This window comes from Gossypium raimondii, chromosome 11 (assembly GCF_025698545.1).
Source record: "Gossypium raimondii isolate GPD5lz chromosome 11, ASM2569854v1, whole genome shotgun sequence".
Lineage (NCBI taxonomy): Eukaryota > Viridiplantae > Streptophyta > Magnoliopsida > Malvales > Malvaceae > Gossypium > Gossypium raimondii.
Window position 1 is genome coordinate 10,563,982 of NC_068575.1, and position 26,014 is coordinate 10,589,995.

General features: G+C 31.3%; 2 protein-coding genes and 1 long non-coding RNA gene across 3 annotated transcripts; 2 read left to right on the plus strand and 1 right to left on the minus strand.

Annotated features, from left to right (window-relative positions):
- Positions 1–586: 586 nt before the first annotated feature.
- LOC128034734 (uncharacterized mitochondrial protein AtMg00810-like) lies at positions 587–2,071 on the plus strand. The gene is made up of 3 exons (XM_052623571.1): positions 587–743; positions 825–1,759; positions 1,859–2,071. Exons 1-3 carry the CDS (start codon positions 587–589, stop codon positions 2,069–2,071), a joined length of 1,305 nt encoding a protein of 434 aa, XP_052479531.1.
- Positions 2,072–5,239: 3,168 nt separating this feature from the next.
- Positions 5,240–8,388, plus strand: LOC128034690 (uncharacterized). The gene is made up of 3 exons (XR_008190829.1): positions 5,240–5,340; positions 5,814–5,894; positions 8,072–8,388. It is a non-coding gene; the product is annotated as an uncharacterized LOC128034690 (long non-coding RNA).
- A 9,391-nt stretch (positions 8,389–17,779) lies between these two features.
- On the minus strand, positions 17,780–20,018 carry LOC105804692 (perakine reductase). Its single transcript, XM_012637392.2, has 7 exons — positions 19,761–20,018; positions 19,438–19,605; positions 19,107–19,310; positions 18,797–18,969; positions 18,628–18,724; positions 18,391–18,544; positions 17,780–18,228 (listed from the first exon to the last, which is right to left on the minus strand). Exons 1-7 carry the CDS (start codon positions 19,821–19,823, stop codon positions 18,035–18,037), a joined length of 1,053 nt encoding a protein of 350 aa, XP_012492846.1. The 5' UTR covers positions 19,824–20,018; the 3' UTR covers positions 17,780–18,034.
- Between the last annotated feature and the right edge of the window lie 5,996 nt (positions 20,019–26,014).

Genomic DNA, 26,014 nt, shown 5'->3' on the forward strand with positions numbered 1-26,014 from the left:
CCAAACCTGATTATTCCGTGCTCAAGGTTTTTCGATGTTTAAGCTATGCTTCCACTCTATTTTCCCACCGCCACAAGTTTGATTCTCAGGCAAGGCAATGCATATTTCTTAGTTATAAACCTCATGTTAAAGGTTATATCCTTCTTGATACAAATTCTCGAGCCATATTTGTATCACAAAATGTTACTTTTCATGAAACCAACTTTCCTTTCTCCCACTAAAACACCTATGATTCCATCTCCCCCCTCAATTACTTGAACCTGACACTACATATGATGACCCTTCTCCACCACACTCACCACAAAGAACCCCACCCCCTCCACCACCACCACCACCACCACCACCTTCTCCTCCTCCATATTCTCGTCCACAAAGAACCAGGCAGCAACCCACCTGTTTACAGGATTACCATTGTTATAATGTTACAGCTGCTACCAATCATCCAGGTACACCACATTCTCTTACTTCCTTTATCTCTTATAAACACTTATCACCATCACACTTGCATTATACTCTTGCCATTTCTGCTTCTATTGAACCTAAAACCTATAAGCAAGCCATCCAACAGCCACAATGGATCAAGGCAATGCAAGCTGAGATTAGTGCTCTTGAAGAGAATAATACCTGGATCTTCACTACCTTACCAGAGGGTAAAAAACCAATTGGGTGCAAATGGGTGTTTAGAATAAAACATCAAGCTGATGGATCAATTGAACGTTACAAGGCTCGATTGGTTGCCAAGGGTTACACATAAACTGAAGGGGTTGATTATTTCAAAACATTTTCACCTGTTGCAAAGATCACAACTGTCAAACTTCTTCTAGCTTTGGTTGCTTGCAACAACTGGTACCTTCACCAACTAGATGTAAACCATGCTTTTCTACATGGTGATCTCCATGAAGAAGTTTACATGCTCCCTTCTCCTGGTTTTGCACCTTCTGCTTCTAATCAAGTTTGCAAATTACAAAAATCACTCTACGGATTGAAGCAAGCAAGCAGACAATGGTTCTCTAAGCTCACAACTGCCTTACTTACCCTTGGATACATTCAATCTTCTGCTGACTATTCTTTGTTTGTGAAACGACAGCAAGATACCTTTACAGTTCTTCTAGTATATGTTGATGATATCATCTTGACTGGTAATTCACTCTCTGAAATTACCAAAGTGAAGGCCTATCTAGATCAACAGTTTCGGATTAAAGATCTTGGAGAACTAAAGTACTTTCTTGGCCTGGAAGTTGCTCTAACTACTGCTGAAATTCACCTCTCACAGAGGAAATATGCTTTGGAAATCTTACAGGATTCTGAATTTATGGATTGTACACCTGCCAAGACTCCATTAGCATCTAAATCAAAGCTTACTTCCGATTCTGGTGCCCTCCTTCATGATGTTACTTCATATCGACAACTTGTAGGAAGGCTAATCTATTTGACATTAGCACGGCCTGATCTTGCCTTTGTCGTGCAACAATTGAGCCAATTCATGGACAAACCTATTGATCAACATTTGCAAGCTGCTCACCGTATTCTTCGATACTTGAAAGCTTGTCCTAGCAATGGTTTGTTTTATCGATCTTCCTCTCCTCTTGATCTTCGAGCATTCAGTGATTCAGATTGGGCTGGATGTCTCGAATCTCGATGTTTCATCACCGAATTCTGCATCTTCTTGGGAAACTCACTAATCAGTTGGAAATCTAAGAAACAACCAACTGTCTCGCGTTCATCATCTGAGGCTGAGTATAGAGCTTTAGCTTCCACTGTTTGTGAAGTTCAATGGCTCCATTATCTTCTTCACGATCTTGGTACCACTCTTGGCCGTGCAACACCCTTGTTCTGTGACAACAATTCTACTATTTAGATTGCCAATAACCCCACTTTCCACGAACGCACCAAACACATAGAAATTGACTGTCACATCGTCCGGGAAAAGGTAACCACTGGCATTGTGCACCTGATGCCTTGCAAATCAAGTGATCAACTCGCTGACCTCTTCACCAAGTCACTTGCTGCTCAACCATTTTGTGACATTGTTAGCAAACTGGAAACGCTTAATATCCATTCTCCAGTTTGAGGGGGACTATTAGCAGTTAAGCAATTGATTAAATTAGCTCAAATTGTAATTAGCTTTGTTAGTTAAAAGTTTGTTATCCAGCCTGTATATAGCTAGTTTCTAGATCCTTTTTATTCGGATCTTACATTGGTCAAATACTTGTATATAAGCTATTGTAAATGATTCAAATAATAACAGAAAATCATTTTACCAATATTTCCACACATAGTGCACATCCGACATCATTTGTTAAATTCCTCCTAGCTCTTTCTTCATTCGTTTGACATTTCCGATGCATCACCAACCACATGAAATGTTTAATTCTCGGTGGTAAATCATTCTCCCAAACTACTCTCCAGTCTTTATTAACAGTGACGCCATCCATTGGAACTAAACTATTATACGCCGTCTTAACTGAGAATTTGCCAGTTCTATTCGATTTCCACAGGCAGCCATCAACACCCAACTCGACATGTGGTGGTGGGCACCTTGTAATGTACTCCAAAACTTCACTGGTAAAATAGCTCTGCAAAACAGTCCAGTTCCAACAACCATCTGAATCGACCAAATCAGCTACCTTAAGATGAGCGGGAAGAACTGATCCATCTAGCACATGATTGCTAAGTGGTCCTAGCCGTCTGCCCATCACCAATACTCCAATAAGTGTTATTCCTAAAAAGTTCCCAAATTCTAGATAGAGAGCCCCAAACATATGAGGAATTGGATTTATATATTGATTGAGGAAAAATACCATCAACCTTATACTTACTGCGCAAGATTTTGACCCAAAGTGAATCTAAGTTAGTGAGTAATTGAAAAGCAAGTTTCATGAGAAAGGATATGTTCTGGGGAACTAATCTTCCCAACACAAGTCCCCCAACCTTCATCGGTTGGCAACAAGTATCCCATTTACAAGATGCATCTTTCTTTCACTCCTCGTTGATCCCCAAACAAAAATCCTTACAATCAGCTCAATCTTCTCACACACTCCAACAAGAACCATTACCGGTTGCATAAAATACCCAGGAATGGCCAGCAAAATCGATTTAGCCAGCATGACTCTACCTGCCAATGAAAGTAACTTAGCATCAAACTCATTCATCCTAATTAAAATTTTTGGTGAATGTCCACCTGCTAATTAAAACTTTTTCTCCATAAGAATACTGAATTAATGAATGAAATTCTTCGAAACTTTTGTGCTTACTCGGGTCACAAAATGAATTCTGGGAAATCTAACAACTTTTTCTCGGCAAATATGGAGGAATCAACTAGAAGTTCTCTTAGTTTTAAACCCATGAAGATGATCCAGTTAAAAAATTCAGTTTTATCAGGATGATCCTTGAATCACGTTTCAATTACAAATAGCATTGTGAACATAATTACCAAATTTCAATAGGAAAGCCAATCACACGCATAATTATGTTCCATTGTAAACATATAATTCCCTTTTATAGGGTGCATTGATTTACAATTAAAAAATCAAATTTGTTGTTAATTTATGAAAGCATTAAATTGCAGACTTTAAAAATAAAACAACCAAATATAAAAGAAAAGAAAGAAATAATTACAAATATGTTCTGTTTTTATCCTATAAAATGGGATCTTTATTTAGTAAGATATTATGAGATCCAAAAAATCAATAGCTGAAATTAAATATCAGAAAAATAAACTTCACTAAACCTTTGATCTTGTCACATCGGATTTATGAGAAAATGTAGTAAAATTAGGAAAATGTGTGGTAACCTTTTAATTAGATATTTAATATATATTAAATATAAAGTGTAATAAATAAAAGTTAAACCTTTCACGGCGAATATTTAAATGTTTTTCATTTAAAATCATTTCTTTTAAATTTTATTTATTTTAAAAATTATGATTAAATCTTTCCCTACTTATATATTTTTAAATTTTTAAATTTTAAATTTTTTCCCATACCTTTAATTTAATTTAATTTCATTTATATTTACAAAATATAATGCGGTTTGACTTTTAAAATTTTTAATTCAAATTTACTTTGATAGTGATTTCATGCTGTCATTTTTGTTTGTATATGACTGTATAATCATTATTATATTTTTCTTCACAATTTGACATATAAGTTAAAATTAGTGTAATGGTAAGAAGGTGAGAATATAATTCTTAGGTTTTGGTTTAAAACCCATCAATTGGAAAATGAGTATTTTTAAGAAGAAATAATTTGTTACTGGAAGTGAGAAAATTAAGTAATTTTTCTAGACACTAAATTAAGTATTTCAATTTCAACACATTTGTTATACACTAAATATTAACTATATTACAATTTCTACTTATTTCATTTTTTGTAATAGTAGAGAGACTAAATTGATCCATTTAATGATAGAGTGACTAACTTGATCATGTCCTTATGATACAAGGACCTCTCAGGTACTTTAACCGAACAATTAGTATTGACAGAACTAATAAATGTTGAGTGCAATGATAAGACACATTTTTTAGAGACGCAAATTCAAACTTTGAAGACGACATTATTGGGAGGGAGATTATATCTCAACAAGTAAAAAAATTATATATATTATTTTTTTAGCTATATTAATTATTTTAACTTCTCACGTATGGTATATTTGTTATATTTTTAAAACAAATATAAATTAATCTATATATTTTTCTTGTTAAATACAATACGTTAAAAGTTAATTTAATATATATTTATTAAAATATAAATTCAACTAGTGCATTGTGCCACAGGCCGCGGATCAAAGCCTATGACCAATGCATACGAAACATCCTATGGAGGCCAACCGATTAAATAGGGCTCATTGGACCCACTTGAACTGACCTGATTTGTGGAATGTAACAATTCGATTTTGACCCTAATCGGAATAGTGGTTTCGGGACCACGATTTTTCTGTGTTAAATATGTGTGAAGTTATATATGTGAATGTTTCGTGAAATAATTTTACTGTTTGTGTGCTTAATTTGAGAAAATGACTAAATCGCGTAAAGTGAAAATTTGAGGGTTAAATATGAAAGTGCTTAATTTTTGTTGTCTTTATAAATTGGAGGTTTTATGTGGCAATTAAGCCATTTTCCAAGTTAGTGGACGGCATTAGGTGATATATATGGTTTTCTTATATTATTAATATAATATATATATATATATATGTTATAATAAGGTATAATATATTATTATGTTATAATAAACATTAAAAAGCCATTATCATTATTTTCACTTCATCTTCATCACGAAACAAAACAAAAGAAAACAAAGAAACAAAGCTAGGGTATTCGGCCATTGTTGAGCTTGATTCAAGGTGAGTTCTAGCTCGATTTTTGATAATTTTTATGTTTTTGAGATCATTGCTTCGAGTACTATCTGGCCCATGCTAGAATTTTTGATTTTGATGAATATTTTGAGTTATGACATTAATGAATAATTGTGTTCTATGATGTTTGATGATGGATTATGAAATATATGTGTTAGATTAACATGTTTTGTCTTTGAATTTTTGGTGAATTTGAGTAATTAGGGCTAAATTGAAAAAAATAAATTTTTGAGGGACTAAAATACAAAATAAATGAAATGCATGAACTTGTATGAATACAAGGAAGATTCGGCCTAACTATGTTGTTGTGAGATTTTGTGTAAATTGTGTTTTATGCAATAGGGACTAAATTGCAAAAAGTGTAAAATATTAGGGGCGAAATGGCAATTTGCCCATTTATGTGTTTTTGGATTAAATTGAATGATTTTATGAATAAAATGGTTAAATTTGAATATGTTTAGATCGAGAATCGAAGAAACCAGAATTAGATCGAGGGAAGTCGAAAGTGGTTGATTAGTCAATTTCGTCTGTCGATTTCCGAGGTAAGTCTATTAGCAAATAAATGTCGTTAAATTAGAATGTATATAAATTCTATATGCTGAATTTTAATTGTATGAATTTTTCATACTAATAGCCGAATGTATAAATGCTTGTGAGATTTGGGTACAAGTTCAATTTTAATGAGATACGATGTTTGAGAAGCTTAGTATGAATCTTAAAGAATAAGTAGGATCTCCTATCTATGAATTATGTGTAAGACCGACTTTATATCAGTGATATTCAGGCTTTATGTCTAGCAGGCTTTATGCTAGTGAATTATATCAGGCTTTATGCCTAGCATGCTTCATGCTTGTGTACCATATCAGGCTTTATGCCTAGCAGGCTTCATGCCGGTGTACCATATCAGGCATTATGCCTAGCAGGCTTTGTGTCGGTGTATCATATTTGGATTTGTGTCTAGTAGGCATTATGCCGATGTGGTATCGAATGAGATTAATGAATTAAAATGATTAGGTATGTAATGTTTAATTTCCTAGTTGATAATTAGGTAAGTAAGTTGGTTGGTTATATAACAAAAATGATACATAATGCTATTATAATTATATGTGTGTATATGAATGGTATGTTCGGCCTTATGTTAAATATAGGTATATGATTGGAAGTTTGTGTATAAACAAATAACCATGACAAAAATGACTTGAGATTAGTGAATGTATTAGTAATGTTTAAATATGTGTATATTTGGCTTTGATAAATTTCTTATGAGATTATATGTTTTATATATATATATATATATATATATATATATATATTCTAAGTCTTACTAAGCTAAGTTAGCTTACTTGTATTGTTTTTATTTGTCATTGTTTTATAGATTTTTTGAAGGTCGTCAATGAAGTCATTCACACTGTCGTCTACTTTCGGTATTTTTAAAAGTTTTATTTCGAACTTATGGCATGTATAGGCTAATATGTATTTTGGTCTGATTTTGGATATGTATATAATAAGCCATGCGAAAATGGCTTGTTTATTTTATAAATATCGAAATTTATGCCTTTGCTTGATGATTTTGTATGGTTGTGATTGGTTGATTAGGTTTTGGAATATACATATATCCTGTGTCTAGTAATATGTCAAATTGGTTAATGGTGTGTTTTGATTAAAGGTTGGATGTGAGTAGTAAATATACCTAGTTAGTATTCGGCTAGGGTATTTGATTATTTAGGTTCGATTTTGAATGACAAAGAATGTATACGATATAATTGATATGGTAGTTAATTTGGATGATTGATTATTGAAAATATTAATTGGTTGTATATATGAATTATAGGTATGATAATTCACATGCGAATTAGGTAGGGATTCATATTTGTGGTTGAATATAACATATTAGATATGTTATTTAGCTTGCAAATTAGATATTTATGATTTGGTATTTGTGTTCGAAAATGATTAAATTTAATTTGGTAAAATGTTCATAAGGTTATAATGTTTAAAATGCTATGATTTAGTAATTGAATTTAGAAATGACTTTTGGTTTTAGGGTGTTATGCATGATTGGAAGATGTTAAAAAATAAAAAAATATAGTTGGTCATGTATAAAGTTACTTAACCTTTTATGTGCAAATGATTATTGAACTGTGAAGTATGGCTAAATTAGTTTAGGATGTATATGTATAATGTTTATTAAATATTACGTTTGTTATTTAGTTAATGATATGGGTTGGAAAGACGTAATATGCGAATGTACTCGGATTTATAAAATGGTATGATCATTGATTTGTTATGAAATAGATGTAAACAAATGGGTGTTTCGATATATGCTCAAGATATAAAATGAAATATGTTTGATTATAAATTGAGTATTCAAATATCATGGAAATGATAACCATATGATTTGAAATTTTTTGTAATTATGAAACATGTACAAATTGGTTTTGATATTTGATAGCTTAGCTTGAAAGTTTGAATTAGCAAACGTAATTGAAATGGTTAGATATTGAAATATAGTTCGTATAAGAGAATGTTCGATAAAGCATGATTTGTGTGGTTAGAAATGTGATTCAAATAGATGATTTTGACTGGTATGAATAAGAAGTTGGTTTATTGATTTTATATAAGAAATTTTTTATAAAGAAGAATACATTACTGTACGTACGAATTGTAAAGAATGTCTGATCTGAACTGTGTTTTATTTGGTAATGCCTCGTAACTTTAGTTCGATGACAGACACGGGTTAAGGGTGTTACATGGAACATATAGAGAAGCCCATCTACTTGAAGCCTTGTGACCCAATGGAGCACTTCAGTAAAACTAGAGTTACTATGGTTAATATTTGTGAACTTAAGAGATAAGATTGTATAGAGTTTAAATCCCTTAGGACTCTCATCTTGTAGATAAGCTTTAATCTTAACTGTCAATGTAATTTAAACTGTATTGTTGGATTTGGGAGAGCTTAACCATATTTAGAGGCCTTGCCTCTCAATTGTAATCCCATTCATAATTATTGAATATATTTGAGAGCATTTACTCAAACACCTTGTGTGCATTACTTTCTTGTGGCTTTTCTATTCGATTCGAGCTCGTTTGTCTTTTGAGTTTGCTTTTGCTTTATTTTGGTGCCTTAGATTGTGAATTCTCATTATTGAGAGTAAGGTTGACTTAGGCAAATTTGAAGCAAAGAAATCGTCTAACGCAACATGGTTTTCCAGACTTAGGTTTTCACCCCTGTGACAGTTGGTACCCAAGCTAAGGCTTGGAGGCGCCAGTTAAGATGACGAAAAGAATAGACGAGCAAGCTTAGGGAGACCAGTGGTAGGGACAAGAAAGCTAGCATATCGAGGGATATGTTGTCAGCTTTGGAAGGTCAAGTGACCAATCTAGAAGAATCCATGGGTAATGTGAAGGAAACACTCGAGGCAGTTGAGGGATACACCGATAAGTTGGACTTGGTGAAAGAGCAGCTCAAGGAATTTGTGGTGGATGCTCTTGGTTCCAATATGGAAACGATACAATGGATTCCCAGTTCCAATATGGATAAGCTTACAATGAGGGATAATGCTTTCGAGGCCATGGTGACGACTTTGAAGGAACATGTTGCGAAGCTCAATGGGGAGCTTGCGATTTATAAAGTTGCTTTGGGTAATGTGGTGTTGGTTGCGACACCTTAAGCCTAAGGTAGATGTCTTTAAGCTGAAAGAGTTTAATGGGATGAAATCTGTAAAGGATGTGGACATCTTTTTGTGGGGAATAAAGCAATACTTCCGTACTAAAGACATTGTGGATGATGCTACTAAGGTAAATACTGCTATCTGTTTTACTGATGTCACTCTTTTATGATGGTGATGTAGGTCCACTAATGAGAAATGAGGTGGAGCTAGAATTGGGACATGAGAGGAGTTCCAAAAAGAATTCAATGGGCATTTTTACCGAGAGTATGCCGAGGACGGGGCTCGAGCTAAATTTCACAAGCCTACACAACAATGCACAATTAAGGAGTATGTGTGGGAGTTGAGTGAACTCATGCTCAAATTTCTAGTTTGGGTGAGAATGAGGCATCTTTCTTCTTTATTAATGGGCTAAAGCCTTGGGCAAAGAAAGAGTTGCAATGTCGAGGGGTTAAAGAACTTACCAAAGTCATGACTATAGCGAAGTCCTTAATTGAGCTTGTTGTGATAAAAGACAAGTTTGAGTCTTCCAAGCCCAAGGAGAAGGGCAATGGTGAGAGAAATGATGAAAGACATGTTAAAAATGACAATGGTGGAAATGGTGGTAATGGGAAACCACATAATTGGAAGTGGAAACCCAACAACAAATTGAAGGAGCCAGTAAAGTGCTTCTTATGTTGTGGTCTGCATAGGATGCTAGATTGTCTAGAACGATCCAAGTTTCCCGCGCCAGTAAAGAAGATGAAACAGAGTCTGATTAGGAAAAGTTATGAAAGCTTAGGTCAATAATACTCAATTCTGTGAAAGCGAAAAGGGATCGTAAACAGAAAGGGTTGATGTTTATAAACATCAACATTGCAGGCTGAAGGAGGAGTGCTCTTGTTGATACAGGAGCATCTGATTTGTTTATATCGGAGAAAGTGGTTTCTCAGTTAGCTAATCGACTAAGAAGATCAATACTGTAATTTCCAAAAATATTTCAACTGTGGGAGTAGCACAAGCAGTAGAGCTACAGATCGGTCAGTAAAAAGGTAAAGAAGACTTCGAGGTAATTCATTTAGATGAGTATGACTTTGTTCTTGGCGAAATTCCTTGACAAGATTAATGCTTTGTTGCTTCTTTTTGTTGATTGCATATGTATCTTGGGCACTCATCAACGACAATGCGTTGAGCCGATGAGTCGTGATGAGAAAGGTGGAACCAAGTTATTGTCAGCAATCCAGTTAGCCGAGGATGTTCATTATGGTAAGAACATTGACTTGGTAGATCGGAGTGCTATGAAGACCCCATTGAAAAATACTAAAGGTGTGGCAAATCAATGTGAAGCCTGTTGAGTTAAATAGAGTGGGTTAAGTGTCAAACTTTGTGGGAAAAGTGGGGATGCAAACTGAGCAGTTAAATAGAGTAAATGTTGGGTTGAGTGTCATTGACTTGTCAAAGACATAAGGACCCTTTTAGAGTTCTAAAGCGGGTAAGCCGAAGGGCTTACAAACCAGAGTTGACAGCAATACTCAAGGTTAACCTGGTGTTCAATGTGGTTGTACCAAAGCTTATTTGTGAGAATCAAAGGGATCCCAATTGAGGCAAGTCATAATAGGGGCAAGTAAGAGCAATGGCCTCTTAAGATTGATATGTACGAAAGAGAGAAACAATTCGTGTTAGACGACGACAGAGACATAAGCCAAGGTAAATGTTTCGAGGGGTGAAACTACCCAACATAGAGAATGGTTGGGAATCAGCCGATGCGTTGTGATAATTCTAAGGCAAGTTGAACCAATGGAATTCTGAGGACGTGACGAGGGCATCGTCAGAATGGGTGTAATGAACTTTTGAAGTCTAAAACATGTATTAAAAGTGAAATGGGACTCGTTCAAGTAATCCAATTTTTTTTTAATTTTCGACAACATTTCTGCTTATTTTCACATGAAACCCCTTGAATTAAAACCGTATCATTTCCAAACATAACCAATTCAACCAATTCATTTCACATTCTCATCTTCTATTCTAAATATCTTCTAATCAAACTCAATCAATATAATATCAATTTAAATTTATCAATTTACTAATTAAATTGAAATGGATAAACTTCTTTTATTATAATTCTTAGACTTATAATACTAACATTTTTAACCATTTATATTCAAAACATAATAACCTTTGTACACATCCTATGTACATACCACATTACCAAAAGAAAATATACATCACCAAAAGTTTGTTGAAGTCGGGTCTGGCTTTGGATGCTGGTTCAATACTTGACTTCTACAACCTGCGCACGAAAACAACCGTACACTGAGTATGCATATACTCAGTGGTATCACTATAATTCAATTTTATAATTAAATACATTAAATCACACACATACTTTTACATTACAATTATCATCACTTAATGAACAATTCAATCTTTTTATATTGTTATTTGATTATATATATATATATACCATTCTTATTTCTTTATTTCAATTCTCACCTTTCACATATGCCATATCATTCAAATTTAGTTTTATCAGTAAATTTATTTCATTTGTCCCCATTAACTTGACTTAGACTCGGTGAATACACGAATTCTAAGCAAACACACCAGTACGACACATTGTGCCTAAAACGGTACACAATACCTAAACAGTAATCAATAACAATGGCGATAAAGAACAATATTCAACACACAAAGTCTTGAATCATGAATGAATTGATAACGATGATCCACACACAAAGTGTCGATTCGATGCTGATAACGATGAGTCGGCACATAAGTGCCTGATCAATAAGCCGACAAAAACCCGTACTCTTCCATATCTTATGGCATGCCAACTATATCCGACTAGCCCGACTAGTTAATAGGGTATTTAATTCACCTTTCAATACAATTTCCATCTTTGTTCATATAAATTATAATTCCTTATTTCAATCAGTTTCATAGTAATGCAGTAATTCATTACTTCAGTAATTTCACAGTTCAATGCAGTACACAAAACAATATTCAATATTCCATAATTTAGTTCAGTATCAGTCTCAATTTCAATACCCAATCATAAATTTATCATTTTACTGAACACTTACCTTAAAATATTTACTACACATAATTAGTAAATTAAACACATAATAATGATAAAGTTTGAATTATAGTGATACAAATCAGAATTCTCTTCGGATTTAATCCTCGACGATCTTTTCTTTTCCTTTTTGGGCCGATGCTTCAGGCTCGATATTTGTAACAGCCCGATTTTGGGCCTAGTCGGAACAGTAGTTTCGGGATCACAAATCCGACAAGGAAAAATTTATGTTTCTTATATTTTTATGGTCTACGATTTCACGGAATGATCTTGTGAAAATTTCGTTCAAAAATTTCGACGTTTGGGCACTCAATTTAGTCAAAAGGACTAAATTGTAAAAAGTGAAAAAGTTGAGTTCTACATGTAGAGGTGTTCAATTGTTGTGAAACTTTAAATTGGAGGTCCTTATATGGTAATTAGATCATTGGTAAAGTTGGTAGACAAAAATGGGCATGAGATAAGTGAAATAGGAAATTTTTAAGTTAGGGGCAATTTGGTAATCTAGTAATTTAAAATGAATTAAAAGGGAAAAAGATGACAAATTGTGCTCATTTTCTTCATTTGGACGAAATCAGCAAGGGGGGAAGCCATTGTTAGGGTTTTCAAGCTTCCAAGCTCCATAGTAAGTGATTCTAAGCCCCGTTTTTAATGTTCTTTACGTTTTTGGAGTCTCGGTAACTTGATTTTGCTTATTCTAGCAATAATTTAATCTAGGGTTTATATTTGGAAAAATACCCATATGTGAAATGTGTTTATTTTGATGTTTTATGGTAGAATATGAAGCTATAAATTATGTTAAGCAACTTTTGCTAAGCGATTTTGAGTAAAAACAAGTAAAACGACAAAATCGATAAAAATACTAAATGTTCATAAGTAAGTGTTAGAGTGAGAATTTGATGTTTCCATAGAAGGGAAAAATTTTCAGCATTTCATAATACATAAGAATAAGGGATGATGTTTAATTTACGAGCTTTGGGGTAAAAGTGTAAATATGCAAAAGTTTAGGGGAAAAATTGTGATTTTGCCAAAGTTTGAGTCAAGGACTGTTTTGATAAATGTGAGTACTAAATAAGTCAAATGTGTTATTATAGATCAAGAAAGAAGTGGAATCGACATTGACCGGAGAAAAGAAAAGATTAAAGACTAAATTGCTAAATTTTTATATTGTTGCATCAAAGTAAGTTATGTGTAAATAATAGTAATATACTTTTAAAAATTGTGAATTTTATTTGATATGTGAATCAATATTGAATGTGGACGGAAAATTGTTCATGAATTATTCAAGTGATAAAGTGTTGAAAATAAAGTGTTAAGTGTAAATTCCGGTTGAACTTAGGAATAGAAGTGGATACAAGTGACATGTCACTAGAGATCGATGTTACAATGTTACAGATGAGTCTCAGTCTTTGGGTGATCTAGCATGTGTTGCGACACTGACGACTTGTGTGAGCAGGCCCGTGGACATTTCGGTGTTATTGATCAGTGGTAGCTTCGGCTATATTTCAGTGGTAGCTTCGGCTACATATCAGTGGTAGCTTCGGCTACATATCAGTGTGGCACTTATGTGCTAATTCTCTACGTATCCGTGTATATTCCGAGTGTTCAACGAGAAATTGACTAAGTGAAAATACATGAGATCATGTAACGATTAAGTGTAATTGAATAATGAATATATGTGTGGAATTGAATTGAATATTGACTTGAAAATGGAAAAGTGAATTTTGAATTGAATAGGGATTGAAAGTGAAAAAGTGAAATTATGAAAAAGTAGAATTAGCAACAAAACAGTTTTGGACAGTAACAATAGTGTGACTTTGAAAAATCACAAAAAATGGTGGAAATTGAATTAGAGAGTGAATAAGATATGAAATGAAATATTAAGGAGTCTATTTTTACATAAAAGAAACAGAGAAAGCAAAAGAGTTATACATTTTGAGATATTTGAATTTTAGTGAGGTAAGGTCGGATTGATTTCGGAATCCCCTGTTCTGACTTTGGAAAATAATTAAAAATTGTAAAAAAATTATTATGAGTTATAATTTATATTATTAGAATACTTAATGAGTCTTTTTCAAAGGGAACAAACGCAAATATCATCCGAGTTCTGTACAATGAGATAATTCATTTTTAGTGAAGAGAGGTCAGAGATGTTGAGCAGTGAAACAGGGGTGACTTTAAAGAATAAACTGTACTAATTGGCCAAGTCAAAAATTCTGAAAATTTTATGGTAAGAATAATTGTGAGTATAGTTTTAATTAAAATTAACGGATCTTAATTTGGAGCTTTGTAGCTTCGGATAAAAATGATTTAGTGACTTTGACTCAAATAGACAACTTTGAATTTAAATATAAGTGAATAGTGAAATTATGTATAATGCTATTTAAGCATGTTTTATACATAAAGGATGTGGAATGGAGAGGAGGAGGAGGACAATAAAATGTACGAAAGAATTGTGTATAATTGTCATATGCCCGATTATAATCGGTAAATGTTAAATTGAATGGTAAATACGTATTGGTACTGAAGGAACTATTACGGTATTGAAAAGCAATTGATCAAATGTTTAAGAAATTTAGTCATGACATATATATATATATATATATATATATGTATATGTGATAATAATGATATATGGATGATTATATCATTGAGTTGCATTGATAATTCGGTCTATGTGATGGAAATGTCAAGAACATTTGTCTTTGATATGTGATGATCATGGTTTAAGCTCATATGGGAAAATAAAGTTTCGTAGTATGAGAGTGAGGTATTGAAATATATATATATATATTGGATTGAGAAATTGATTTGAATTGTGAACATGAAAGATTGTGAATTGAATAAAATGGAAATGGAGCTTTGAATTACATGAGTAAGTATCGTGTCTCGTAGGCCCTATTTGTTATGAATATAATATTTTGAGGATATGTTATAAAGAATTATAAAAGCATGTTAAAAATTTGAAGAGTTTAAATTTGAATGAAATTTTGTAACTTGGTTTAATACGTTTACATGTGTAAGTGTTCTAGTAATGCCTCATACCCTATTCCGGAGTTGAATACGGGTAAGGGGTGTTATAATATTAGCTACGAAAAATTAAAATAATTTCACAATCATTAGCACAACACAATTTAATTGCTGAAATTTTTATCTAACTTTTACTTTAATTCCAATTTAATCCTAACTAAACCTATGTATTTTTCTTTCTCAATTCATACCTTTTTGCTACTCAATTTCTTGCCAATCTCACATTTAACTATCTAATTTTTATCATATTTTCATAATTTCAAATTTATTTCAATTTTATCCCTAAAACTCAAAACTTATAGCTTAGTTTACAATTCAATCCTTTATTCAATTCTAATCAAAATTTCTATCAATTAAACCCTCAATTCCATCATTTATTCAACATAAACCCTACTAAAAATCTATTAACTTTCAAAATTTCAATTTAAATTTAACAAAACTTTGTTCTAAGACTTCTAAAACATCTAAATTAAAAGAAAAGGACTTGATTGACTTATATTTAAAGCTTTATAACCTTAAACCCTAGTTTTTCCTCTCTTTCTTTTCTCTTTTATTTATTTCTTTCTCCCTGTTTCTTCTCTGTTTCGTCCCTTGCCTATTCTGTTTCTTTCTTTTCTTTTGCTTTCTTTTTTATTTCTTTACTTTATATTGTAATAATATAATTTATTAATAATAATTTAATTAATAAATATCTTTTAATTATAACACAAGTGTATATACATACTTTACTACATTTGTACAACTTTATCATCCTACATTTGGCACTATTTTACTTATTTATTTTATATTTAATTAATTAATATTTATAGATATCTTTATACTTAAATTTTAAGTAATTATATATTTATTTTGACAAGTGTATAAATATATGCATGACACATGTATAATTTTACACTTTACATTTATCTTTTCTTAATTTATTCCATAATAAAATAATAATAATTACAACAACAATTTAATATAATAATTTAATTAGTAAATATCTTTTACTTAAAATTTAAGAAAATATACAATTATATTACAAATGTACAAATACATATATTACACATGTATTTTATCATATTCATACAATTGGCATATTTTGATTTATTTAATAATATAATATCATTATAATTTAATTATCATAAATTCATATAATATAAATTATATTTAAATATCATTAATTATATAATTAAAACAAATAAAATCTTAGATTTTATTCCCTTTATGCCGCCTCAACTTTGCTAAATGGCTTAATTGCCATTTAGCCCTTTTTACTTTCTTTTAATCTATAATTAGACTTTCACTCTTTATTCAATTTGATCCTTTTTCCTAATTATTCTTAATTAGACTAAATTCACCTAATTAATACCTAATTAAGCACTCAACTAAACTCATAATTACATCTAATAATTATTTATGACTCAGTTTACTAGGATGGAGACCAGGTAATGTACTTTTTCGGTGCCCACGGATTTTGGGTCGTTACAATGGGTGGGGAGGAATGTCACTGGTTGTATATCAAAGTTTGTGATGAATGCACACATAACGTCTCATGAAGGTCAACTGATTAAATAGGGCTCATTGGACCTACTTAAACTGATTCGATTCATGGAACACATGAAGAAGCCCATCTACTTGAAGTCTTGGTGGCCTGGTGGAACACCCTAGTAAAGTTAGAATTACCATGGTTAATATTTGTAATCCTAAGAGATAAGATTGAATAAGTTTAAATCTCTTAGGACTCTTATATTGTAGATAAGCTTTAATCTTGACTGTCAATGTAATTTAAATTGTATCGTTGGATTTGGGGAGCTCAACTATAAATAGAGGTCTTTCCTATTTGAGAATATTTACTCAAACACGTTGTGTACATTACTTTCTTGTGGTTTTTCTATTCGATTTGAGTTCCTTTGTCTTTTGAGTTTACTTCCGCTTTATTTCAGTGTCTTAAATAATTTCCTTTAAGAATCTTCATTTTCGAGAGTAAATCTAACTTAGGGAACTTGAAGCAAAGAAATTGCTTAAGGGCACGTGGTTTGCCAATCCTCGTGACAATTGCGTGAGTATGCAAACTAGTTTTTTTTTTATTTTAATATTTTTTACTAAATTTAAATGAAAAGAATTAATTTTCATCATTTGGTACATTCCTCAGGACACATGACAAAAATACTTCAATTTAAAAAAAAAAGACAGTCGTTATACTTTAAGGGTCAATTATTAAAATTAACTGTTAAAGAAATTAATTGATGAAAATTTTAATGATAAAAACTCTAAGTAAATTATTGTTTTTAAAAAAAATAGAACATCCTTCAACTTTTTATCATTTATATAAATATATTAACAATATTATAATTTCAAAAATACCAAAAAAAAAAAACACAAAGAAATTCGAAATAAAAAAAGAAAATGACAGAAATAAATAACAGCTCCATGGGCTAATCCTAAGTCAAACAACAAAACCATCCCTTACCGTCATCACCGAACCTCATCTTCAATGCCAAGCCAAACCAATACTCACCATCAACCAGACATTAATTTTACAAGCAAAATTAAAATTTTACAACATATTTTATTTATTGTTTTAGTTTTTTAAATACAAAGTGTGCCAAACAAGTATCTATTTTGAATTTTTTTTCCATACAGATTTTTAGCAATGTAAATTTGAAATGGAACAAAAGAAGCAGAAACAATGGTATTCAGGTGATAAACAACTTGTTTCATTTCCAAAGATGATCACTAGCTACAAACCACATACAGCAAAATCATACAACCCTGCTTATTTGTTTTATTTTGGTAATGCACTCTTCTTATCTAACTGAACCACTCCTATATAACCAAAGCTTACTAAGTTATTGATACAAACATCTAGTTTTTCAATAGTTTCAGTTGTTGCAGAGTCCATTTACCCCCAACCGCAGATTTTGCTGCAGACTTTGCATCCATGGTTATTTCAAGTTGAAACCTTGCTCCCCTTTGGTGGTGTATTGCTAAACTTCCAACTGAATCGACTTAAAATATCTGGCATAGGATTACCTGCTACCTCATTTATCGGAACTGCATCCGAAATTTCTTTCAAATCTTCTGCTGTGAGCTTTACTTTTAGTGAACCAATGTTACTATCCAGATTTTTTATCTTGGTTGTTCCTGCGAAGAAAATGAAAGAAAGGGTCTAAACTCTAAACAAGCATAATTTCGGTACAAGATTTTTAGGCCAATTATGCTACTTCTGCTGTGATTTTTAGTTGAAATGTCTGGTGGCCATCAAAAAGAGAAAATAGATGTTGAAAATTACATAATGTGACTCACCGGGAAGCGGTGCTACATCATCCCCTTGATGAAGGACCCAGGCAAGTGCTACTTGTGCAGAGGTACATCCATGCTTCTTGGCCAACTTCTCGGTTTTCAAATATAACTTCTTATTTTTGTCCAAGTTTTCTCCTTGAAATCTTGAGATATATGTCTTAAAAGTAGACGTTGGCTATCAGTCTACCATACAAAAATTAACGATAGTTTAAAGACATAGAAGTAAGTAAGTTCCCATACCAGCATACTATTTGCAGGAACAGTTTCCATCACTCCTCTTCCGGCAAAGAAACTGCCACCGAGAGGGGAGTACGGAACAATGCCAATTCCAAGTTCCCTGCATAGATGAACATATGTAGATAGGCATTACATTTTAAATGTTTGAATGGTTTAAGATGCACGAACAAACCTGCAAAGAGGTACTATTTCATCCTCGATATCACGAGTCCACAGTGACCACTCCATCTGTAAAGCAGTTATGGGATGTACTGCATGTGCTCTCTTTATAGTTTCAGGGCTAGCTTCAGATAAACCTATGTACTTTATTTTCCCTTCTTCCACCAGCTTCTTGAGTTCAGACATCTAAAAAGAGAAAGTTCAAGCAGCTAAAGATTAGTGTCCCACAAATAAGATTATGAAACAAGGAAATTCTATGACATGGTATTATGCATTGAAGAAATAATTTTAAGATGCTTTCAAGTTTCAACTGAAGCACTTACAGTATCCTCTATTGGATTGTTGGTGTCAACCCTGTGCTGGTAGTAAAGATCAATATAGTCTACATCAAGGCGCTTCAGGCTAGCTTCAATACAGGTACGGACATATTGGGGAGTACCATTTACTATGAAACCAGTCGAATCCATATTTTGGATTCCAAACTTTGTGGCTAACTGTACCTTCTCTCTTGGTAGCTGCTTCAATGCCTGGAAAAAAGACAAGAACAATAGTGGGAACATAAAATCATATCAGTATGATCAACAAAGTAGCAAAATCTGGAAGCAGTTGCAGTAGAACTTGGAAATACAAACAGCTTGTCCAAGCAATGTTTACCTTCCCAATCAAAATTTCATTAGTTTTGGGTCCATAGAAATCAGATGTATCAAAGAAAGTGATTCCTCTATGGAATGCATGCTTGATAATCGATATGCCAATTTCCTCCGGGACAGGATCATTGTAAACTCCAGTGAGCCCCATACATCCAAACCCCAACTTTGAAACCTACAAAATGAAAAATAAGTTACAGAAGAAGTGAGACAAGGAAGTCCAGCGACAGACTGCATATCTTGGAAGAACAGATATAAAAATGACAAAAATTCAGGGCATATTGAGAAACAGCCTTTGTCATGAGTAGTGTAAGAAGAACAGAATCTAACCTCAAGTCCTTGAGTTCCCAGTTTGACTCTAGGAATCTGAATTCTCTGCTGCTCCTCACCCATCTTTTTTTTGGTACTTTCTTGTGTAAATGAACTGAGGCTTTTCTTGTTTGCGTACAGCTAAATAATACAGCAAGTATAAGAGATTTAGCAGATGCTATATAAGAACAAATTTCCTCTGCCCCTTGTTATTTTGTTGATAACAGAGATTTGAATAGTTTACTTGTTCTATTTCTTGCTAAACCCTGTCAAAATATAATTAATAGTCAATATCAAAGAATATAAAATCTAAATTCTAAACTATTGTTCATCAGATGATTATTTTATTGATAATCTTCGTCACTTCTTTATACAAATTCAGGACTATTGCCTTGGAAGTGAATAAATATGAATTATAAATAAACAAATATTTATATAAAATAAAATAAGTATTTATATTTAAAATATCAGATACAGAAATTAATTAAATAAATAAGATTATGAAAAAATCAGAAATCAAATAAAAAATCGACAAAGTGTGTATAAAAAACTCTGAAGAATTTTGAAAATTAAATTTTGTGTTGGGCTAAAATATCTGCAAATCTATTTTGCATCACCCACATCGTGCCTATAGATTTGAATCAACACTCTTGCACCTAAGATAAGGTTCTAATCAATTTTTAAGTGAGTTCTCGTATATATACACATTTCTTAAATGATATTTAACCAATCTGAGATTTAAGCTTTTCTTTTCCTCAACAATTATTCACTATCAATTTCTCGTTCATCACTCAACCATTTTGAGCATATGATATACTGTTGAAAAGATCTCATGTAATAAAATATAAAACTATAATTTTATAATTCAACTCTTCACCTTTACTAATTGAGAATATGGGTTAAAGTTTCCAAAAATTATAAATTTTCCAACACATTGTTGATTCGATTATTTTCTTTCTCCGTTGAGAATGTGATCCAAGTTTATTGCAGAATTTTGCTTAGTATCTGAATTCTGAACCATGCAAGAGAGGTTTCCGAGAAAGGTTAATGCTTTACCATTTACTTATCCAGGTGAAAAGATTACCTTTTTATGCAATTTTTTGTCAATAAAAGATTAATTTAAAGATAATGAATCAACCCAATCATTAAACCTCCCAAAACTCATCTGATAAATTTTTTTGGCGAAAAGAAATAAGAACTTCTCTGGGGAAGAGAAAGAAATCAAACTCTGATAAAGTTCTCCATTTTCTCTTCCTCAATAATTTTTCAGAGCTCTTCATACTTTTTTTAAAGGTCTTTTTTTCTTGTTTTTTGGATTCAAGGGGAACTGATAAGGTACTGTTAAAAGTCAAACCTCTGTTATCAATAAAATAACATAATCCAATTAGCAGCAGAGGAAAGCTACCTCGGAGCACAACTTTTTGGACCTTGAAACACAGCCACCAAGGTCGACCGCCATGCACCCTTTTATTGTTATTCAACTAAAACTAATTTATAATATCTTTTTTAGTCTGCTCAGGTTTTTTCTTTTGCCCTTTTTCTCTACTCAACTGTCACGTACATCGAAGTGATTAACTATGAAAAGACGAGAATTTTCCTATTCCCTTTTAATTCCATATTTGAAGTTGTGATTCAATCGATTTAAAATATCTTTTATGTACCCATATATGTTATATTGAATTTGAATTAGATTTTGAATTAATTTATCTTAATTGACCCTTTTTATTATGTTGTTGCTAACAAATATCATTATTTTTTGTCTTAGATCTTCCAAATCGTTCTTGCAGGAGATTTCGACCCTTTTTTTTTTATCTTTCGATAAAAAAATTCATTTTCTTCATAAAAAATAGAAGGTAGAGTCGATAAAGGTTTCTTTTTTGATACACCCCTGGAGTTGAATACCTCATTCAAAAATTGTTTTTGATAAATATGGAAGAATTGAAATCTTAGACCAAAACACTATGTATGGATGGTATGAACTGTCTGGACAAGAATTCTTGAACAATAAACAACTAGATCTATTACTCACTACATAAAAAAAATTTCCATTAATAAAAGATGTAAATTCATTGGAAAATAAAAAATACGCATGTAAGATGAAATGGCTGTTGCTATCTACTCCAATAACGAATCATTGATTTAACTGAATAACTAAATAAAATAGATAGACCTTTTTTCTTCATCTTAGGTCGATGGATCTTCTTAATTGGAGGATCCTCTCTTGAAAAATTTTTAAGGCACCGAAATAAAGCGGAAGCAAACTGAAAAAAAAGGGCAAAAAGCGAACAAAAAAGAGACAAGAAAGCTAAGCACACCAAGTGTTTGAGTAAATGCTCTCAAAATATATTTAATAACTTTGAATAAGATACAATGAGATTATCACAAATGAAGAGGGAGGGCTCTATTTATAGTAGAGCTCCTCCAGTTTTAATGATACATTTTAAATTATATCGACAATTAAGATTAAAACCTATCTACAAGTTTATAAATTTAATATATTTTTTGTGTGATATTTTACTATAAACAATAACACGTATATAGGCAATCACCAACCCAATCGCCGGATTTGAGCTACAGGATGTCACATTCGTCGCTGAAGCGACTACGATAATTTCCATTCAAATTATACCACTAGTCAATCAAATTCATTCAAAACATGCATTAAACATGTTAAACAATCATTACCACATTTGGACCAAATATATAGCACCTAAAGATCCATATTTGAGTTATAGTACTTATGTATTTAAAACATCACTCCTAAACATCATTTACTTCTATTCATCTAATCAATTCATTAACTGACATTACTTACCCTATTAGGTACATGCTTTTTAACCAACAAAAAGGTAATTACAAAAACATTGTTGAGTCTGGGATCTTAATTGGATGTTGAAGTAAATACTTGGGATCTCAAATTGAACCTAACCTATGCATGGAAAATTAAAATCGCACGTTGAGCAATAAAACTCAGTTGTATTGCTATAATTCAAATCAAATAATATAAACAATAATCAAAATGCATACAATTTCAATGTTTATTCTATTAATCAATACTAGTGTATCTTATAACCAAATCTTGTTCAACACATTTATATATATACATACATAATTCATAGTGAATCAATAGTTAAAACAAATTATCAAATACTTCAAATCATTACCACAATGTTAAACTGAGTTGTGCAATTACTTAATTTGCAACATGTAATCATGTTCCATTACATTACGACATCAAACGATTCATTCCTTATCTTATCAAATTGGCTCTTCGGTTTATAGCCGACTCACAATTTTTTTTAATATTTATTCTCGATATCCAATATCGTAAATAAATGCTTGCATTTCAAACTTACAACATTTAATCATTTCCAAATATCATTATCACATTCAGGCGCAATTTAACACTTCTCACATATAATTTATTATCATCACAATTAAGCTCATATGTTTCCTTTCATTTTAACATTTCAATTACTTCTGAGCCTAATAGCTCTTCCCTACTTATTTGGCCCCCAAGGCTCGTTTTTGGTTATTTGGCATATTGATACTTATCTCGATTCAATATCATTTCTTTACTTATAACATTTAACTAATTTAAATGTTTATAATCCTATTAACTTGTCATAAGCTCAGAATGGACACATAGATCCAACTAATACACCAATATGATTTAATCACGCATAATAAACTATTAATTCATTTTATAACTGTTCTAATATTTCCCTTCTCCTCCTCTCCATTCCACATCCTATATGTACATGTATTTATATAAAAATCTTTGGCCTTTAGTAACGCATGCTTATATGTAACATTAATTATTCTTTTACTATTTACACATATACCTTTAACTAAGTTGTCTTCTTGAATAACAATTACTAAATTATTTATATCTTGACCTACAAAATTCAAATTAAGATCCGCTTTTGTTTTGAAACTAGATTCAATCAATTTTTTATAAAAATTTTATAATTTCTACTTAAGCTAATTAATATAGTTTTTCTTATTCAAATCTTTCCCTATTTTGCTGCTAAGCAGTTCTGACCTTTCTTCACTAAAAATTAAATATCTTTTAGTACAAATCTTGTATTCTGCTTCCGTTTGTTTCCCTTGAAAATATACCCACTAAGATTTTAGGCATATAAATTTTATTTTCTAAAATTTTTCGTACAATTTATAATCATTTTTCAAAGTTAGAATAGGGGAACCCAAAATCATTCTGACCTTGACTCATAAAAATAATTAAATCTCATAACCTACAATTCCATTGCTTACGCAGTTGCTTTTATGCAAAAATAGGCTAAATAAGATTTTATTTCATGTTTGATTCAATCTCTAACTCGATATCTAAAGTCCATAAAGTGTTTAGTGAAACATTTTGCTCTTCCATGATTTAATTAAGTTAGTTCTTTTATTTCATTATATAACATAATACATTCCAACCAAATTCAATGTCAATTCACATAATCACTAAGTTAAACAAATTTTCATTTTTGTTCAAATTAATCCTCTAGTTCGATAATCAATCTCAAACATAACATTCTAAACTCAAATAATCATTTTCAATTTACCTCGATATCTTACTTTGCAAAACAAAATAAATATATAATAAATATAATGATTCAAATTATAGAAATACAAACATAACATGAATTAGCTTAGTAAGTTCCATATGAAATTACTTGACAAAAATAACAACGAATGAAACATGAAGGACTAATCCACAATTTTCTCTTTTTTTTGTGATTATCTTTCGATTGATTTAAATCTCAATCTATACGAAAATTCAGTGTAATTTATCAATCACAAACACTTTATATCATCCTATAATAAGCATAAGTCAGTTCAATTTTAATTTTTGAAAGTTTCTTAAAATTTTTATTTTATTCAATTTAGTCCCTATAACTGAAATAGTTATGTCTTTCAAATTTGAGCTTCATTTTACAATCCATTTTCAATTTCATCCTTCAATAGCCCTCTATTAACAATAATTAGAGAAAATTCATGTCAATTTCAAAATATTTACACTTTAGTCCTTATTTTCAAAATTAACAACTTTCACTTTACAAATCAACCATTTTTCATTTCTAAGCTTAAAAGCTAACATTTTAACATCAAAACTTCAAGCATTCATCAATGGTAAAATTTTTAAACTTCAAAAATTTTGAAATTTAACATACAGGTTAGTTAAACCAACCTTCAACGATTTTAAAAACATAAAAATGATAAGAAATGAACCAAAAATGGTTTACCATGCAATGAAAGATTGTTGAGAGCTTAAAAATGGCTTCTCCTTTATGTTTTTCTTTGGTGTTCAGTTAGTAAAATGAAAAAGATGAGCATTTCAAGGTTTTTTTTTCTTTTCTTTTATTATAATATATGTTATAATATTATAAATATAATTTTTTTAATATTAATCTTAACAAATACCACCAAACCGTCCACTATCTGGCTTAATTGTCAATTTGAGCTTTAGCTTAATTACCATTTTAGTCATTTAGCACATAAAACTTATAATATTTATTTTTTGCAATTTTTGTGATTTAGTCCTTGTACATTAATTAGTCATCAATTCGGTAAAATTATCTATCCAAAATTTAATTCACCTATATAATAAATTCATAAATATTTAATAAAAATATTTAGGGGCTCGATTTACGAAAATGAGGTCCCGATACCTCATTCTCCAACACCATTGACTTAATTAACAAACTTAAAGGACCCAACTCTAATTAAACTTTAAATTGACCTTGTAAATATTAACACACTCTTCGAAAATGGGGTTCCAAAACCGTCGTTTCCTACACCACTGAAAATCAGACTGTTACAAAATATCTCATATTTTCTTTTACTTTTATGTTTTTTATACATTAATTATTTAATAAAATAAAAACTACATTTACCAACCATCCATCATCATTAAAAACCACCAAATAAGTAAGAACAATGGTTTAATAACCATTGTGGACCTCAAGCCTTTTATAAATTATAATTCTATAATATTTAAATTTTTAATGATTTAGTCATTGAACCTTAATTAATAACTAATTCGGTCAAATTACTAATCCAAAATTCAATTCACTTATAAAATAACTTCGTAAATATTATTATAATATTTTTGAGCTCAGTTGAAAGAAATAGAGTCCTGAAACTATATTTTTTTGACACCATTGACTTTCAGGTTGTTACATAAACTAAGTTAAAAACTCAACCCTTCTTTGCCCTTGATCTTAAAATGCATTATGAAATGGACATTTGGGCCATGGATGTTGAGG

Coding starts and splice junctions, on each gene's coding strand:
- LOC128034734 (XM_052623571.1), top strand. CDS start 587: ATGCAAGCTGAGATTAGTGCTCTTGAAGAGAATAATACCTGGATCTTC. Junction 744..824: donor GGCTCGATTGGTTGCCAAGG/GTTACACATAAA, acceptor AACTTCTTCTAG/CTTTGGTTGCTTGCAACAAC. Junction 1,760..1,858: donor ATAGAGCTTTAGCTTCCACT/GTTTGTGAAGTT, acceptor TCTACTATTTAG/ATTGCCAATAACCCCACTTT.
- LOC105804692 (XM_012637392.2), bottom strand. CDS start 19,823: ATGGGTGAGGAGCAGCAGAGAATTCAGATTCCTAGAGTCAAACTGGGA. Junction 19,311..19,437: donor ATGAAATTTTGATTGGGAAG/GTAAACATTGCT, acceptor TCTTTTTTCCAG/GCATTGAAGCAGCTACCAAG. Junction 18,545..18,627: donor TTCCTGCAAATAGTATGCTG/GTATGGGAACTT, acceptor TCTACTTTTAAG/ACATATATCTCAAGATTTCA.